Genomic DNA, 20,019 nt, shown 5'->3' on the forward strand with positions numbered 1-20,019 from the left:
ATTCAAAATTACTCCTTTACTGGAACAATAATCATTTAATTTTGTAGCCTACTTTATGGACCTGTAGTCTGTTTTAGTTTTGATAGACACCACAGTATAGGTCACTGAGTTGATGTTTATCTCAAATTTATAGAGGATATTCAAAGGAGAATCTTATTTCAGTTTCATCGTGTTTCCTCCCTCTTCTAGATTCAGCTGAGGGTAGACTTCAACTAATAGATAAAAGATAACTACTGCCTGTCTGCCTCAGATACAGGCCTGAATTGGTCTTATTTTGAAAGTTCGTAACCGGAAGTTATGTGTGTAACTCTGCCGGACTTGACTCTCTGGAGACGCCCATTTCCAGTCCACGCCCGCCCCGGCGCCCAGGCTGCTGGATCAGTACCTCCCTCCTCAGCAGCGAGATTGCCGGGCTGGATGTCGGATTACCGCCGCTTCACTACTGCAACAGGTAAATGACCAAATCATTAACAATGAACGGGGCAGGATTAAACCGGGACACATGTTGTGCAGTGGCGCTGCTGACCTTGTTTTTTAACCTGTTCTTGGAAGGTAAGTGGGATGTCCTGCTTTTTTAAACCCTACAATTAAAAAGGCGAGGCAGGGTAGCTTATCAACCCAGTGATTTCCATTAGCTGCAGTGGAGGTAGTCATTATTTGACCACCCTTAAAAAAAAAAATCAAACCTTCTATGAAACCCTGAATGTGGTAGGCTATTGTCTCCGTTTTAGATGGTTAACACCCATATGGTTGAGAAAATAGCTTTTTTTTCGTTTTACATTTATTTCTAAACATGGCTAAATCCATATTGATTTATTTTCTAACTCTGATTTAAATGGAAATCAATTTAGCCAGTGACAACACATTGCCTTTCATGTTGACAAAACAATACACTGCCACTGACAGTATCAAGTGCCTTGAATGTATGGTGTGGTGAGAACTGGAAATATGGTTTTAGCCACTGTAATGCTGGATTTAATAGCAGTTTCTACTCTGTCATTATAGGCGGTTTATAAGGGATTCTTTTTAAATCGTTAAATATAATTCCAAAGGTTAATCACCTCTATTTCCTTGAAATACATTCACTACTTAAAGACAAGGTGTGTTCACAGGGAGCCAACAGATTGCCACTTATAGTCAATATAGCCTACTCATATGGCCGATCTACAAATGACTACTTTAGGGGACATTTTTAAAATAAACCCCTATCTTTTATAACATATAGATATAATAGAAGCCTGACCTGTTGTTTGAAGCCCGTCAGCTGTGATTGTTATCTCACTGTCAACAGCTGTAAACAGTTTGATGTGAAGAGGTTTTATCACACCTTCACATTGTTTTAGGGCAGTGCAGTTTTCCATTCTTGTATGAGATGACTGGTGCAAGTTTAGCAGTTAACGCATGCTTGTTTTCATTCACTGCAGTATAGACCAATTATAGAGATTGCTTGCTGTGTGTGTGTGTGTGTGTGTGTTGTTCTGCTGCTCTCAGTGAAAACCGAAAGAGGAGGCTTTCTTTGCTGAAGTAGCAAAGTCCATCTAAACTGTAGTTCCGATGGCATCTGGCCCCGTCCCAGGGACTGTTGCACATCCACCTGCCAAGAGACAAAAGTGTTATATAACGCACACATGCACTTAAAGGGCATTCAAGGTGTGTTTTCATGTGACAGGTTTTTTTTGTGGATAATTTGACATTATTCTGGGAATCTGGAGCACACATTTTGTTCTAAAAGGACACAGGTGAGAATGTGAGGTAGGGTATGCTGCTGAGTATATGCTTTTTGAGAGTTGGGGGAGGGGATTACAGAGGAAGTTGAGGCTGTGGTGGTGTGTCATTGCTTGGGCTGACCCACATATGTATTCAAAAGGATATGAAGTTTTACCCTTTCTGGTGAAAGAGTGACTCCCTGTTTTCACCTGCAGCACAACAGAGGAAGGTGTGTGGATGTGTTCGTATTTTTGTGTGTTTCTGTGCTCTCGTGAATAGGCAGAAAATACACACATTACATGCACACACACACAGGCTTCTTTCTTCCACAGGCTCGGCAAAGCTTCCTGGGTTGTGTCTTGCTAGAACAGGGTCCCCCTCTGTGTGAGAAGTGTGTGTCAGACACACTCGCGCACACAGGCCGCCGCATTGATACGGACATCCGACCGGTCCAGTGCAGCGCACACAGGTGTCAATCAGCATGCAGGGCAGAGAGTCAAAGGTTCTTTGATTCATTTTCTCCCTCGGTGCTGTGCGCCCTTAAAGGGACTCGCGCTGTTCAGCCTAAAGTCAAAAACTTTGAAAGAGCTACACGTTGCATTTCTAAAACATCAATGCACCATCAAGCCTGTCGGGGATCTTTTGCTTTGGTTGCTGCCACTGCAACAGAGACCCACAATAGAGCTTGATGGATGGTACCGCATATTCAGTCTCATTGTGATGCCTTAAACAAATTAATCTAGTAGTTTGAAAGTTCAGTCACGCTCTCTGTTCGCTGACTTCGTATGTTTACATGTCAGTGGAAAAGCAAAGGTATGCTATGTTGATACAGGAATTATTTCATTTTTTCTGATAATAATGAATAATAGTGATTTTGTGTCTGTTCCAAATGATCTTCAGAAGTTCGACGAAGCTTAACTTGAAGTGGCACTTAAACTCCAGTATTCCTCTGCAGCGTAACATCTGTTATATCACCAGGGGGAGAGCTATGAGGGAGAAATCTCATGTTTAATGTCATTTCAGACGTGCTCGAGTACTTTCAAGCTCGCTTGGGCCGTTCGGGGCAAATTGAATGAAGCATTTTTGTTGTGACTCTCTGAGGGTGCAGTCAGTGATGATGTAAAGGGTTGTCCTCCGAGCCTTCTGTTGATTCTGTTGTGTTTTTTTTTTCCATCCAGGATGTGTCGTGTTTGAACAAGGAAGGCTCTCTTAGGTAGCCAATAGGAGATACTGGCTTGTGTTTGAAACCACACACCCCTCAGGGTACAGAAGTGTTTGCATATGAGGGTGGATAACACCACCAGATACCCTCATACAAAAGTGTTTGTATATAGAAGGGTAAGCAGTACAAAACCAGTATTGTCTATTAAGACAATAGACATAGACATATGGGAATAATTCACCCAGTAATGATGAATATTCTCTCACTAGCGTCTTGGCTTCATGTCAGGTGAAACACTAGTGAAGCTTTATCGCACTCCCATTGAGCTTTTGATTAGGAACACCATGTTAGTATTAGGCAGAGTCTCCCATTGCTCTCAAAACATTGCAACCTGTTTTCTATGAAGACTAGTCAGCTGTCAATCAATCTCCTGTTCCCACATCTCAAAGGTGCTCTGTTGGATTCAGATCTGGCGGTCGAGGGGATCACTGAAATACACTGAACTCACTGTTAATGGTCATGAAACCAGTTTTAGACGACTTCTACTTTGTGACGTGGAGCATAATGATGCTGGAGGCAGCCATTAGAAGATGGTAAATTGTGACGAGGACGGGGTAGAGATGGTCCGCAACAATACTCGGATATGTTGTGACATTGAAACCATGATTGGTTAGAATTAAGTGTCTTCAAGTTTCCCCACTTTGGAGCCCCCACCAGCTTTATAAAAGACAGATATAGACTGACTCCTGATTTTTACCATACATTCCCTGCAGAAATTTTGATCCACCAGACCAGGCTAGGTTTTTCCAGTTTTTTCCAGTTTTCAGCTGTTCAGTTTTGGTAGACCAGTGTCTACTGCACCCTCAGATATCTGCCCTTGATCAATGTGACAGGTATTCTGCTGTTATAGTCCATCTACCCCAAAGACTGATCATGCAGCGCATCCTGATATGCTGTTCTGCTCACAACAGTGCGTGTGTGTGTGAGAGAGTGAGAAACACCCAGCAGATGACCAGTTTAAGAAATACTCAAACCAGTATAGCAGCAGTAATCTTGGGACAGGGACTGAAATCACATTTTTCCCTCATTCTGATGTTTGATGAGAACATTAATGGCCACTCATGCCACAACGTCTTTGTAGCAGTAAGAGTAATCAAGTATTGTTTGTTCTGCCTGTAAATATACTGAGTGCATCAACTTGACTCTCTCGCGAGACTTTTTACACTTGCTTGAAGTAAACAAACCCCTCGGTATATGTTTGAATAGCCATCTGACGTTGTCTGTGGAAAAAATGTGCGGCTTTGAGGGATGTAAACAGCCTAAACAGGGAAGATCGGTTGGCTCCCATTATACTCTGCCGTGGCGTTCCAGGGACTGACAGAACTACTGCATAACAGGAGTAATTAAAACAAAAATCTTCAGAATCCTTCTTTTAGACCTAAAATATTAGGAAACTATAGCCCCAGGTTGAATTTGCCCAGAATTGTCCTTTAAATTGAATTAACATCAATCTAAAACAAAAGAATCATTCTAACCTTTAGGCAGTGGTAGGCTTTAATGTAGGACTACTGTATTATACTACTGCCTGAGTTTTAGCTGATGTATCCGGTAAACTTACCCTTTGTATTTTCCAAGATGAATTTATGCTTGTGGGCGTCATGTGTGCGTGAGTTTGCACACTAGCACATGTATTCAAGAACATGTAGATGCACATGCCACAGTGGGCGCTTCATTGCTCTTAAGTAATTGGCAGTGTCGGCATGTGCAGGGGAATGATTTATACTACAACAACCACAGTCCCCACTCCAGGAACTCACAGGAAAAGAGGGACGCCGGTGATGGAGCATTAGTGTAACAAGAGCAGAAGGAGAGCAGGAGATGAAAGAAATTGGGTGTTAATCATATAACAGGGGACGCATGTTCATATGAGGGATGAATAAGAAATGGTGCAGAGTGAGAGTGAGGGGGGAAAAGTGAAGGAATGACTTGGTGAAAGCAGAGCGGAGGCTGCTTAGACCTGACAGGAATCACAGCTGCGTGTTAGCTAGGCCAGGCGATAGATAGATAGATAGATAGATAGATAGATAGATAGATAGATAGATAGATAGATAGATAGATAGATAGATAGATAGATAGATAGATAGATAGATAGATAGAAGAACAGGACGGACAGAGTTGCTAGAATAATGAAATGAGAAGGTGCAGGAACAGGGACCCGTGCTTTGGTGTGAAAGAGAAGGAAAATGCCTCCATAAAGAGGTGTAAAGTTTCAATTTGTAGATGTGGCAAGCATGAATGATCGAGGATATGACAAGTGGATTACCTGAGCAATTGGGTTGTAAAAGTGATTCAGCGACAACAGCAAAGCAAAAGAAGAGGATTAAAAGAAAGAAAAATCGAGAGGACATGAAATGATGGACTAGATATGGAGCCCTGCCTGCTGAGGACTTTAACACTGTAGTGATTCCATTTTCCAATTCAACACCTGCATGAGCTCATTTGTCCTCTCTGGGAGTTTGCCAGAGACCGTAGAGGAATCTCATCAGGTGGGCCCGGCCCCCTGCCCACACTGAACGCAGACTGCACTTACTACATCCATAAATCTTTATTTTGTGTGTTATGTGTGTGCGATGCAGATACAAATATTTTTATTCTTAACAAGACAAGAGTTTGCGAAAAAGAAAACTACTATTCTCCTAATACGGTGCATATTTATATTCCTGATAAGACAAATACTTAATATGACAATTGTTTATATTGCAAGTGAAACAAGGCAATCATATTCCTAATGAGATCAATACTTATATCCCTAATAGGACAAATATTAAGTCCTAAAGCAGAAGAAATATTAGTATTCGTAATACAGCCAATATTTATTTTAGAGCAAGACAAATAGTCATGTTCCTATTCAGATTTTAAAAAATCTAATTAAATCAAATGATTTTATTCCAAATATTTGTGTTTCTAATAAAAGACAGAGATGGATTTGCATATAAATCCTGAATTTGAAGGAATGAGCAGTGGAGAAGTGAAGATAGACCAAGATTTGCAGAAGACTGCCGGCTTGAGCCGCCATCTGTGATCTGAGAGCAGACAATGATAAATGCTGCTTTCCTCCCCGGACCACCGTCATTCCTCCCTCCTCCGTATCCTTCAGCTGCCTCGTCCTCCTCTTGCCCACTTCTCCCTGTCGGCATTGTCTCCATCTCTTGCTCTTCCCTCCTTCCTCTCCTCATCCTCCCCTCTCTCTGTCATTTCGTCTCCCTCCTCTCTCTTTATTTCCCCTTCGCCGTCCCTCCCTCGCTCTGTCATCCCTCCCCGTGTTAGCCGTTCCCCGTGCCTCCTCCCTTGCATTGTTAACATGGGGATGATTTTTTCCCTCCTATTTATTTCTATTTATTTCTCTCTTTTCTCTTCCCTTTTTCCACTCACACATGCATGCTTGCGTTCTTCACTTATGCCCACTGCTGCGTGACACACACACAGCCACACACACACACAGACAATTACACTCACATCCTTCTGTCTCTCTCTCTCTCTCTTTCTCTGCAGATGTCTGAGAGCTAGCCAGCTGAGTAGAGGACTTCCCTCTCTCCACCTGCAGCCATGAATGGTAAGAACACTTTGTTGTGTTTCTCTGTGGGAGGGAAATATGCACTTCGGGATGGGTGGTCAGGCTGAAAATGAACTTGAGGGGATGAAAAAAAAGGAAAAAAAGACTTAAATGTAGAGACAGAGCTGAGCAATAAGCAGCAAGTGAGTACGTTTGTTTCAGTTTGATGTTTTGATATTTGAACTCTTTGTGTGCTGTCTGGTTGCTTGTCTTGGCTGTACAGTGTTTAGTTGCAGAGAGAAGATCTGAGAACGCTGAGATCGTGTTAATAGGATATTGATCTGGTGCTGAAGTGAAAGATCAGACTTGAACTGAACCCATCTCTGATCTCACGACATTGTTGCTGCCATGTTGTTTAAACCTCCAGAGCAAAGAGATCATGAAACTGTTATCATTTTAATTAGTTATCTGCAAAACCTGAGATGTTTTGATGTGTGTGTTTGTGTAGAGGTCTGCCTCTGGTTCTCAGTCTCGAAGGTAAGACATCTGTGTTGTCCTTGGTATGGACAGAATTGGTCACAAGTGTGTGTGTGTGAATGTGTTAATCCTCTGGTCTCCAGTCTTTGATCATACAGCTGCAGTTGCAGCTCCATAAGGGCCTCTGTGAGAAATGCCCGAGAGAGTGTGTGTGTGTGTGTGTCAGATGCATCTTGTCCACATGACTAACTCTGCACTTTAACAAACTGCCAAACCCCACAAATACACTCTGCTTAAATCCCATCCAGTGGAGAGACACTGGAGAGAGTGAGCCAGAGCCACAAGCATCACTATGGGATGAGTTTCTCCACAGAAAAGCACAGAATGGGAGCACGGGCTCTTTGTGTTATTGCACTCTCATTAACAGTGAATCTCTGATGAGGCACTTGTAAAGTCATTGGTGTGTGAACTTCCTAAACAGGTGGACAGTGTAACACTTCCAGAGAAGGAGAGAAGTGTGTGTTTTGCTGCAGCGTGAGGGAGAGAGAGAGAGAGACTGTTGATCCACTGTAGCTATCTGAAACATCAAGTTGTTCTCCCAGGTGAAGTTTCATATGTAAATAGTTATGAAAGCAGTGATGTGGTTTCCCCCCAGCAGACTTGCATTAGGTGTCTGGAGGTTTGACTCAGGCATCTCCTGAGGACTGTGTAGCACCTAGACAACAGCACACAGCCTTGACAAAAGGAAACTCAAGTCACACAGCTGCTGAGGAGGGGGTGTGTGGTACAGTTCGTTTAAATTCTGCACAGGCGACTCAGACTGTCTGTGGATGGATATGTTATATTGCCTCAATATTGGCTGAAGGGCTCTTGTGTATTTGCTGAGGGTCCGCGTTCTCCGTTTCTGTGCGGGGAAGCTGTTTTAATGTGTGCATCTTTGTATTGAAGTCCAGGTGCAGGCCAAGGCAGCATGTGTCCAGAATCCAGATGGACACATGTGGATACAGGGAAACCTTTTTGACTGTAATTTTTTATGGGGAGACAGAGAGAGAGGGAACGACATAGAGCAATGGGGCCACCAGTGGAATTGAACCAGGGCCGCTGCAGCCTTTGCAAATGAGGCACCTGCTCTACTCACTGAGCTAAATGACACCCCTTGACTGCAATATTTGTATTTAACCACACAAACAAAGTCTAATTTGCAGCAGAGGCCTGCGAGAGTGAAGATTTTAATTGAAAGTCTGATGTCGAACGAGAATCGTGGCATTTTGCAAAGGATGCCACAAGCTGCAGAAGGGGAGTGAGCTGAATGTTTGTCCCCATCTACCTCTGAGTCCTCCCTGTTGGTTGTCAGGCACCGTGGTCGTGTAACATGACCTCGGGAAGTCGCTGCATCTGGCTCAGCAGTGGCTCAGCACATATCATTTGTAAAAGCCAGTTTTACACTGGGTTTTTGTGCAGATTAAACAAAACAGATATAAGGTTTTTTTAGGTAGGGTGTTCCAGGCAGATATTTTACCTTTTGACAGAACTAGGCTGGCTGTTTCCCCTAGCTAACTGTCTCCTGGGTTCAGCTTCATATTCACTGTACATACATGAGAAACCCCCAACATCCTCATGCAACTCTCTTTTCTCATGTTTGCCAAGATGTCAACAAGGTTGCTGCTCAAAAAATTAAATCATGTAAGGAACGGATGTCAAACAAAAAGACCGATTACTGAAACTGAAAACCAGATTCAGTAACAATGAGTTACTGAACCAGATTAAAATCCTACAAGCTCATCTACTCATCATAGCTTTAATTTATTACAAGTTGAGCCTCTGCTTTGCTTTTTATCTGGTCTGACTTTGAGCGGCCGTATGTGTCCGACACAAGCGTGAAGCCACAGAAGACCCCGGTGGATTCTGCTGTTGCTGTTGTAAGAAGCTTTGCAGTGTCCCACTTACTCACAGAGCATTCAGCTCTTGCTGAATCAACTGACAGGCCCGTGGATGTGGCCATGCTAGCCACATGTCCCAGTGGCACTGTGCTAAATATTGCCTCCCTTTCTCACTTACAATAGCTTCTAAATGAGGTCCGTCGTAGCCAACGAGACAATGTGAAGAATACTCACATCTCGGCGTGAGATTAATTACTTTCTCCTTCTTAACGGCAGCGTTTGGCTGACAATGCCAGAAGTAGGTCGGGGCGCTGTGAGCTGCTAACGTCGGCTTTGTCAGGGGGAAAAGACACGTACCTGAACAGGTGTGGCTGACTGTGGGGGTGGGGGGGGGGTGGGGTTATGGTAGAGTGAGTTTGAGTTAGATAGTGAATCCAGGCGAAGCCGATCAGCCACGGTGTTAACAAACAGACTGACATTTCTCTGTGAAGCGAACAGCTGGCAGTTTTTCTGATTGTATCTGCTCACACACATGGTAGGGAAATTTGAATATTCATCTCTTTAACTCTGCAGCGGCTCCAGGCTACACAACTGTACTGTGAGTGAAGCTCGGCAGTCCATTGTGTGTGTCATTCCTCAGGGATGTACTTAATGTGTAATGTGCCAGTATGTGGTCAACAAAAAGCAGTGTGTGTTGTTTGGGTTAGTGTCTGGGAGGAAGTTCCACCGTGGGCATGGATGGTATTTCCTGAAGCTGGTGAATGGCTTACAGCATGGATACCAGCCAGGTCTGTGAAGGCACACACATCCATAGCATCCCAAAGAATTTTATTGTTCCAGTAATAATACTTCACACATTATCATACAACAAGTAGAGTTTTCATCCTATCTGAATATTTTGCATCCACCAGAGAGATGAAAGTAGAGGAATCGCGCTCTCCCCTGATAATTGAATTGTTGTTCATGTCGAGATGAAAAGTTGAGAGATAATCATTTTCTCTGTAAGACGAGGAAGAAGTAACAGAGGATCATTTATAGACATCTTAGGATAAGAATCAAAGTCATACTGTAACAGTTACAGAAAATCTGAAGTCATCATAATAAAAAGCAATCATACTGTGTAATTACCTCCATCAAGGCGGCATATGTTTTCACCTGTGCCTGATTGTTTGTTGGTTTGCGTTTGTTCATTTGTCAGCAGGATTGTGCACGGGCACGGGCCAGAGAAAAACTGTGGTGCTTTTTTTTTTTTCTAAAAATGACTTTTCTTCCTGTGTGAGGCAGAGCATTTTTCTACCTTGTCTCCAGTTTCTCTGGGACTGATATACGGATGTGACACATTTATAGTGATGACATCTATGAAGTGTAACTGCAAATATCCCACTGGATCTGGAGGGAGGGAAGTGCTGAATCTGCATTACACACAGACCTGTGCTTCTTATTAATAGCAACAGAGCATATGGCACCAGCAGCATTTAGGCATATACTTACATCCGTATTTCATTCAACGTGGAACCAATAAAACCATACAATAACAACAGTGGCTGCAGTGAGAAAATTCATCCATCAGAGCTGTGTGAATTCTATAACGCTGACGTCAGCATTTCACACAGGTAGTAGTAACAGGTAGTAAAATTATACTGCTGTTATGATAAAATCAATCAATGGATAAAATTAAATACGTACAGTAGGATTGTTTGGCCCTGGCAGGGTTTTGGTCTACTGAGTGCTATTCTATTAAAAAACAAAGCACAAGGCCAAAAGACATCTGTAAAGTCGGTCCATTTAAAGAGCTGTGATGGTAATCTTGACCCAGTTTTTGTGATTTTTCCACTGTGAGGAGGATTGTGTTGCTTTCATGCTCCGCTGTTATAATCTTATGTTCTGAACTTCAGTGCCTTCGCTTTGATTAGATAGACAGAGACTGTTGAAGAATGAATTACTTGCAGCTCTTTGTTGATTTCATCATTATGTGCACTGACACACACAAAACAACATTTTTATATGGTTTTCTCTTGACAGTAATTTTTTTTTATAACATCCCTCCAAAGTCTCTAAACTGTGGTGAACTGAAGGTATTTTATGTGAAATCCTTCACTGAAGTTATTATTTTGGGGATTCATTCAGTTTCTTTAAGTCGAGTATTTTAGTTTTCTAAAATATGTTTGCAACTGGGTGGCACGGGTGATGCAAGGGATAACACTGTCTCCTCTCAGCAAGAAGGTTGTGTGTTTGATTCCCTCTCTGGGTGGAGTTTAAATGTTCTCCCTAAGTCTCTGTGGGCTCGCTCCAGGTTCTCCAGCTTACTCCCACAGTCCAAAGACATGCATACTAGGTTGATTAGCGTGTCTAAAATTGCCTGTATGTGTGTGTGTGTTGTCCATCTCTCTGCGACCCTGCACACATAAGCAGTAAAAAGTAACAATGGATGGATGGTTGTAACTTTTCAGGGGAGTGTCTGGTAAATCATATATCATAACATTTTAATGAGACGTGTAACGATGCTTTAAACTACTGATGGGTGACGATGATGTTAGCTGAAAACTTTGAAGGACGAATTCTCCACAAGACCCAGCCGCTCAAACTCACTGCTACAAACATTTTATTTGTGGGGTGTTCTGGTGTGGTTCCTATGGTAACAACCGCTGGCATCAGGGAGGTCGTCCGTCGCCGTGGAGCAGAGGAAGATGAGGTGGCTACTTAGGAAGTAAACTAGATAAGAGCTAATGGACAAAGTTTTTTTTTTTTTTTTGGTCCTCTTTCTCTTAGTTGAGTTTACAAGTGTTGACTTTGAAGCTGTGTTCTCGCTGTTTCTTTTATCAACCACTGTGTTTCCACTCACCGAGGGAGGTTCAAGGTTCCTCTTCTCTGTCTGAGTCCATCTTTTGTGCATCACTCTTCTGTCTGGTCGTATTATGTGTCTTTGCCTCCTTATCTACGTCTCTGTCATGTAGTTACTGTCTTATGGACAAAATGTGTCTGTGCTCATTGTCCACATAGTCAATTTTTTTTTTTTTTTTGAATGATGGCTTCACAGCTTTGAAGTTACGGACAAGAAGTGAAGGAAAAGGTTTCAGTATGCCCTGATCGTGTTATGATTTGTTTAATTTCATGGATTCCCTTATGATTAATTGGCTATCAGCTCAGATGATAATCTTTCATCCCCCTTTATTAAAGACATCCTATGAAACTGAGTGTGAATTGAGTCTCATCCCCCCTCACGCAGCACATTTGACTTTATATTTAATTCATGGCCAACCCTGAACTTACCTTGAGATATGAAAGACTAGAGCAGAGTGGAAGAAAAGCTGACGGGGCATTTTTATACATTAATCATTGTCGGGAGTTGGTCGAGAGTGGTTTCATCTGAGGGAGATCTCATTTGGCATGGAAATTATGCAGACTTTTTGGATGGTGAGGTAAAAAAAGACACAGTGTTTGCTATTCCGCTCTGGGGACTCTAAATGTGTTGCTGCTTTTTGTGAGTGTTTACGGATGAAGCACAGCCAAAATGTTATGCTAAAAAAATTGTTGAGCTTTCCTCTTTTTAAATTGAATATTTTTTCTTTCCCAGCAAATTATGTTGTTAGAATTGTTTAAGTGATGAAGCTTGATCTTCATGTAATGTGGTTCCTCTCTTGTTGCACCAGTAGCATTTGTTGATATTGTGCATGATTCGAGTATATTGCAGTACGTGTGTGGTTCGTGTGCATTTGGGAATTAGCATCTGGGTTGATGCTGTTGTGGTGATTCAGATTACTTTTTAGTCACATAAGCATTTCAGCTTTTTCATCTGTTAGTTGCTCAGTGCAACATCAAGTTTTCTGAAGGTTGTTATGGTCTATATTGACTTCAGAGACAAGAGAATGTACTAGAAGATTAATATTTTCTTTTTTTCATGCAAATATCAATTAACTGCCCTTACCTATTACTAAACTCAGCGTAGCCCAGGGCTTCATGCTCATACAACCTCCTGTTCCTTCCCTCCCTTCCTCCTTTTTTTTAAAGATTTATTTTTTCATTTTCTGGGGTGTTTTATGGCTTCTAATAGTTGAATGTGCAGACAGACAGGAAGCACAGGGAGGGACGTGAAATATGGGGAACTCTGTTGCTCCTAAGTGACCCTTAATCATTATGGGATTTACACCAACTAAAGGGAGCAGCGTGCTCTCATAGTCCTGTTTGTAACCAGTCTGGCCTTTCTCTTTGGTTCTGTCCAGGTGGAGCCAGTGTTTGGGCCATCACTCCAGAGGAGAGGGGGAAACACGACAAACAGTTCGACACCCTCGCCCCCATCCTCGGCTATGTCTCAGGTAGGCTGTTGTCACAACAAACAGACTGAGTCTTGTTTATGAATAACATCTTGTAGTGTCACCTGGTTGGTGCCACCTGTCTCTGTCTTGAACCCTCTTGACTTTTGTCTATCTTCAGGAGAGCAGGCAAGAAAATTCTTCCTCCAGTCTGGCCTGCCCGCCTCGGTCCTGGCTGAGATCTGGTAAGTTTAACAGCTCAGTGAAACTTCATCCCAAGTTATGCAAATGTAATTGTTGATCCAGAGCAAATGGGTCAGTGAGTCCAATCTTTGTTTTTGGTCCAAGGTTTGTTTGAACTTCCTCTTTAGTTTCTGCTTCCTTCACAACCTGCCCCACCCAGTAAACTCTGTGTGTGTGTGTGTGTTTGTGTGTGTGTGTGTGTACTGTAATTAGAACGGACAGCATGTATGTTGTGGTGTTTGTAGGAACAACGCCACTGGAATTCAGTCCCACCACAACTTTGTCCCCTGTGTGACTTTGTGTTTCTATTAGCCCCAAAATAGGGAGTTTGCAGATGTTGTGTGACTCTCTCTGTCTCCTCTGTAGGAACCTCGCTGACCTGGACAGCGATGGGAAGATGGACAGACTGGAGTTCTCCATCGCTATGAAGCTCATTAAACTCAAGCTTCAGGGGCAAAATTTGCCCTCCTCCTTGCCAATAATAATGAAGCAGCCTCCTGTCTCCAATCTGGCTCCAACCATCCCTTCATCAGCACGTTTTGGTAAAAAAAATCCTTTCTGAAAACATAACACCCTCATTACAGCTTCAAATGTCTTTTCACTCGCTCCCCTAGAACATAACCTCTGTCAAATAGTATTTTGTCAGTAGCGAAATAAAAAGCCGAGATGCAAGTGTTTGATTTGAAAATGGGTTAGAAAAATGAAATAGCTGCTCTGACAAAATGATTGAGTCTACAAAATGATGCTAGATTTCAAATAATGTACAAAAGTCCTTGATTTAACAAAGTTCATATGCAGTAATTTCAGAATTTCCATTCAACAAAAAATAATTAAAACAAATTATATTTAACTTTCACATCAGTCTCCTCATCGTGTTCACCTGTGTATTTCCTTCTTACAGGAATGGGTTCAATGCCAAATCTGTCAATTGGTCTGTCATCCATGTCAACTATGTCAGCCATGCCCATCCTAACACCCATCCCCATCATGCACTCTGTGCAACCCCTGGTGCCAACGCCAATGACTCTACCCCTCATCACCTCACTGGGAAGCTCTGGACTCCCCAACGGCAATATGAACCTCCTCACCCCACCACTTGTTCCCAACAATGCAGGTTGGTTCTGCAGTAGAACCACTTCTAATTTGCTCCCTGGACAAATAAAGCCAGATGTTAACTAGGGGATTAGCACCAGTTCATTCAAAATTGACCCTGGTCAAGAAGGTGAACATACACTGAAGATGTTGGGTCACGTTCCAATTATTAAAATTAATAATAATTAAATTAAATTATAATTAATAATTAAAATTGGATTTCGTGTAACATGAAATCATTAGTGTGGGAACAATCCTCGCTGCATAGAAAACCTTGTACTGGATATTAATTTGTACACCTGCAAATAACACAATATCAATGACTTTGGAACATGTACAGGTCATGTGAATTTCAATGAAACTTTGAAAGGCGTAGGACACACAAACTTGTTGTTGTATAGAAATTAGTTTATTTACTCCCAGTAACTGCCAGTTGCAATTGTTATATGCATGAAGTTAAAGTACAGCTAACTGCACCGGTTAACAAAACTAGTTTTAGCTCGGTGATATCTGACCCAAGAGGAAAGATATATCAAATATAGGTTTTTGAGTTGACTTTTTAAAAAAAATGTAAATTGGAGATATTTCAATTTGCATGTCACAAAAATAAATAACACAGTAGCCTACCTTAAATTACAAAGCATTACACCTGAAGGTAAATGAATAAACAGTGGATGATCTGTATATTTTTCACAAATTCCAAGCTAACTCTGAAATAGAAACATTTCTCCATGTATACACGTGTAAACAAAACAAATAATAACTATATTCAGTTAAAACTGTTATTTTTGGCTGTTTGACAGTTTGTTTTCCTCGCCATAACATACAACATTAGCTTCTGCAAGCTAAGGCATTAGGTTTTATTGGAACAACTCTACTTAACAAATTACTAATTTAAAACTGCCTGGTAGATAATGACTTCTCAGTAATGGATTTTCGTGTAGCTAGGGCAATCCAGTGTAATATTTAGCGTATCAGGGTCAGTGATTCAGGGCCTGAGCTTCAGTGGTGCAGTAATGTGGTGTAGATTACATACTCAGCATCAAAGGGCTGCACCTTATACATCTGCTCCCTGAGGTCTTATGCACTGCACTGAGGACAGAGCTGTATATGTGTGCATGTTGCTGTATGCAGTAAAGAGCTGCTTTTCATCACCAAGAAGATGAGCTACCATAGTTTTTTTCTTTTTTTTTTTTTAATTTTTACTGCAGTTACTGTACCTGATACATAAAACGATACCAGGTGTGGGTGCGCATAAAGTAATATGTACAAACTCATTTAGTTTTTTTCTTTTGGGTTCCTTATTTTATCTCACTCTGTTATCTTCATTTCTAACCTCCATTTCTCCCTTTGCTGCTCTGTTATTAATCTCTCTCTGTTGAAATGCAATTTTTGGCTGTGAAATGAGCATGATCTAATGAGAATGAGTCTAATTTTTTGTTGCCATTGTTTTCTGTTCCCTCTGCTGATATCTACCGCAGCTTTGCTTATGAAAATATAGGCCTATCAGTGCTACAGCTCTCGAGACTAATCCTCTTTGGCGCAAGGTTGCAGGCAACTGCGATTGCTTTGTTTTTAGCCAGATGTCAATAACCTTGCTGCTGGAGCTCTGTGTGCTGTGACTGTAAAGTATTAGGAGATAAGATTAGATATAAACACATTCAAGGGCAGCTGCTCTCTGCATGTTCACAGCTTGTCAGAGATTGATTGCATTAGAAAAACATATTGTATGCATTTACGTGCATGCACAAAAACATTCACATATTTTCTCACCTTAGCCTACCATCAATCTGTCAGAATGAAATTGACTAAATAACTACCTCCGGCTGTTTTTCAGGTCTCCCCCTCTCTGGCTTCTCTTCGCCTATGGCATTCTCCCCAACCACTGGCATGTCAAAAGCTAACTCTCTCCTGGACCTTGGATCCAGCAGGTGAGATCACTTCCAGATTATAATATAGATCTACTGTTAGGCCTAAATTATTGACAAATTCAGGATTACTCAGTAACTGTTTACAAATCCACATGCACTGTCAGTATCAGAATTCGGTTGAAAAACACATTTAGAATCAAGTATCTCGTTTTCCATGTAACACATTACATTTATTATGCAGTGATTTTTAGGCCAGTTAATAACATAAGTCACACACAGCAAAGCCGGCCCATTAGTGCTCCCAAAAAAGCTTTTTCTGAGACTTTTTGCAGGGAAGGGTTCAGGATAAGAATGTGACAGATGAAACACTTAGATAACGGCGAGAACAGGAAGGGCATTTTGAAATCTGATGTTCTAGTTTCCCAACAGTAGGAAGTGGGTTTGTTTAGAGTCACAAACATTAGAAGGGAACAGGAATCAAATGAAATTCCTATGGGAAGAGGTCATGATTATTTTCCATCTATTTTTATTAGGCCTACTAATCTTAGGGTCCAGACTTTTTTTTTTTAACTACAATTTGATTACAATGAAATAATGTACAGATAATCAGGGTCCCCAGAAAATGAATCCTGATGACTTTGACTTTTTCTTTATGTTTTTGAGTGAAATGTCTCGACATGATTGGATGGTTTGTTATGAAATTTGGCACACATTCACTTCCTTCACTGTGTGATAGTAATCATGTATCAGTAAAGCCATAACAGTTTTTATATTGTTAAAACGTAGCCAACATCTGCAAAATTAGCCTAGCATGCCAACGAGCTAAACTAAGATAGCGATGGTAAACATTTAACCTACAGGATATAACTGCAGTATTGTTAGCATTTAGTTTAAAGCTGTAGCATACAGCTCAATGCTACGCCTACTTCCTCTCAGAGCTGCTAGCTTTACTGACTACTTGTAGTGTTTTTAAAATGTAAGAAAAGTAGAATTTGTGTGTTAGTTGAAGTTTGGAAAAGTTATCCATGGTGGACTTAATGAGTTCTATAGGCCTAACTGCTAACTATAGTGTGACACCAATGGGATTTACCACGTTTGATGCTAATAATGTCACGTGTTATCAACGCATGTTCCCAAAGGGGAAGTGGAAATGTGATACAGCGACCGGAAGGGTTGTAATTGTACATCTGTGCTGGTCAAGCTCATTTCTGTTTCTAGATGAATCACTTGATCTGTATCTGAAATAGTTAGACTGGTGGGACTTAATGAGGAGTAAACAAAGAAGAGATTTTGTGCACTGGCAGCCAACAGCAGTATCCAATATCCTTGATCCCCCTCATGGTGTTTTGTGTGGTTTGAGAAAAGGATAGGGGTAGAATCTTATTTCATTGTTTTGAATGGCCCAGCGATTCATACAAAAAATCCCGACCTCAGGTATAGGTGGAAAGAAAAGCCTCATACTGGTTGATCCGGCAGCCGCCCAGATCACCCTCTAACACCATGCGAGATACAGTATTCTTGCCTGTTTTTGTTTGCAGACACATAACAAGTTTTAATAGTGTTGTATCGTATGGCACCATTGTGCACAACCACACAAAAAAGCCCTGAGGCAGAGAGAGAAACCTGCACTCCATCTCCCATTGTCTCCTTGAAACCTCTCCTCTTCTTTCAGAGGGGCGTTGCAAGTTTCCAACTGGCCGTAATGACTGAGGAAAAGTACATTTTTCTTAAATTAACATCATCGACCTACCCTGTCCTTTTGCTATTCTTGCAGGGGCATTGTTTATAATAAAAACAGAATGGCTGATTAGCGCAGCCTGAGAGCACAGTGCTGTCTTGTTTCAGAGAGTCATTGTCTACGCGGCCGTTTGCACTACCTTCCTCTACAGCTAATTAAGAGCTGAGAAAAAACACCGGGGAGTCTCTGAGCAATTAGTGGTTTTAAGTCTAGGCTGGAATACAAGGGAGGAAGGCAACGCTGACCACATGATATTATTGTGTAATTTCCCTTTAGGTGATATCCTGGCATATTGACATGTCTCTCTTTTCCTTGTTCATAGTTCAAATTCTTCCTCCACCACGTCTTTGGCCAGTAACTCTCCGAAGACGGGCGCAAGCGACTGGGCCGTTCCACAGGCCTCCAGACTGAAGTACCGTCAGCAGTTCAACACACTAGACAAGCTCATGAGTGGCTACTTGTCAGGTGCATCTCTCTCTCACACACACACACACACACACACACACATGCACACACACACACACACACACACACATAGACAGTCTCCAACTTAAATAAACACAAGCTTCTCAGGGCCGCTTGGCTGCTCATGAGCGGTTTTGTCAACGTTTGACAGAGCACTCGCTGGGTCACTTTCCCTTTGTACACATGCACTCACGTACTCTTGCGATCGCTCTTAACCCCACTCGACGGATGTCAGCAGGCAAACACATCCATATCAGAGGGGGTGAGAAACCACTCTGTTGTTGTTTCTGATGATTTTTCTTTTTTTTTTTTTTTTTACCTTTCAGGGCCTCAGGTAAGAAATGCGCTGATAGCATCAAACCTCACCCAGACTCAGCTCGCTACTATCTGGTGAGTACAAGGTGCATGTGTTTTGTGTCAATTTACCTGTGTATGTAAGATCGCCCTTGTAAACACTGCTCAGCCGGTCTATGTCTTTCGTAAGCTAATGAAAGCAGCTATTAATCATCAGACAGGGGGCAAATATGCATGCCTAATGTCAGGACATTAAAACAATATTTTTGCTTCTTCGCCTTCTATGGAAATTTTTTCACTCTATTACTGATCTATGGCTTCATCAGGATAAAATATTTGCCTGAAGGATGGAGTTACATACTCATTGGGGATAAATAACTTGTAAAAGCAGATATTACAATAAAGATTTGCATATATTATATTATTGACACTCCTTTGCAGTGGCCCTAGTTTAAACAGATTCTCAGCTGGAAATGTATCAAACTACCCCAAGAATATTACTATTATTAATGTTCCAGTTGTTACAAAATAACTTAAAGCTGCACTAATATTGTTTATTGGCCATGGATCAAAAGACTACATGTAATGTAAAAAGGGTCATTTGTAGTGACAAACCCAGAGATGATCTTCACCAGTTTATACCTGTCCCCTCATTTCATATTTAGTATGAAATTCCTCATTTAATATTGGACTTATTTGTGAGTTGGTCAGATTCATGACTCCAGTTGAAGGCCAGTGTCGCTCTGTGTCTGTTTGCCAACTTGTTTCCCATAACAATGTTATGGGGTGATAATTTGTCAGTGTTTACAGCCCGTTCCTCTCAAGTGACCAGAGCCCAATGAGACTGCTATAAAATCATATTCATCTTCTTTCCAAAAATGAGGTACAGCTTTCTTACTTTACTCTGTGACTCACTATAGTATGTTGTGTGTCCACAGGACCCTGGCAGACGTGGACAAAGACGGTCAGCTACGAGCTGATGAGTTCATTCTGGCCATGCACCTGGTGGACATGGCTAAAACTGGTCGACCTCTGCCGCTCACTCTGCCTCAAGACCTGGTCCCTCCCTCTCTCAGGTAACATACACCCTGACTGATGCTAATTTTCTGGACTCATTGATGAAATTCAAACCACATACAACCGTATTTTTCTTGTTTCAGAGGAGGAATAAAGCCCAGTGAGCTTGTGAATGGAACGGGACCCTACATAACTCCCTGTTTAATAGATACAACAGAAACAGAATCTGCACAAAAGACCAAGAGCAGTGGTATGGTGTCGTCTGCATGC

The 20,019-nt window shown here is 41.7% G+C and overlaps 1 protein-coding gene across 3 annotated transcripts in view; it reads left to right on the forward strand.

Annotated features, from left to right (window-relative positions):
* Nucleotides 1-355: 355 nt before the first annotated feature.
* LOC311007516 (intersectin-2-like) overlaps nt 356-20,019 on the forward strand; it is a 36,525-nt gene continuing 16,861 nt past the window's right edge. For 2 of the 3 annotated variants that reach the window (XM_084000734.1, XM_084000736.1), the window contains exons 1-11: nt 356-451; nt 6,422-6,482; nt 13,000-13,092; nt 13,211-13,274; nt 13,639-13,814; nt 14,174-14,386; nt 16,202-16,295; nt 18,296-18,438; nt 18,765-18,828; nt 19,671-19,808; nt 19,893-19,999. In XM_084000734.1, coding sequence (XP_083856860.1) covers nt 6,476-6,482; nt 13,000-13,092; nt 13,211-13,274; nt 13,639-13,814; nt 14,174-14,386; nt 16,202-16,295; nt 18,296-18,438; nt 18,765-18,828; nt 19,671-19,808; nt 19,893-19,999 — 1,099 coding nt within the window. In that variant the 5' untranslated portion in view covers nt 356-451; nt 6,422-6,475. Of the gene's footprint in view, nt 452-491; nt 553-6,421; nt 6,483-12,999; nt 13,093-13,210; nt 13,275-13,638; nt 13,815-14,173; nt 14,387-16,201; nt 16,296-18,295; nt 18,439-18,764; nt 18,829-19,670; nt 19,809-19,892; nt 20,000-20,019 lie in introns of those variants that run through there. The other variant, XM_084000735.1, reaches the window with a different exon arrangement.

The sequence above is a fragment of the Trachurus trachurus genome (assembly GCF_905171665.1).
Source record: "Trachurus trachurus genome assembly, chromosome: 24".
In the NCBI taxonomy this organism is placed as follows: domain Eukaryota; kingdom Metazoa; phylum Chordata; class Actinopteri; order Carangiformes; family Carangidae; genus Trachurus; species Trachurus trachurus.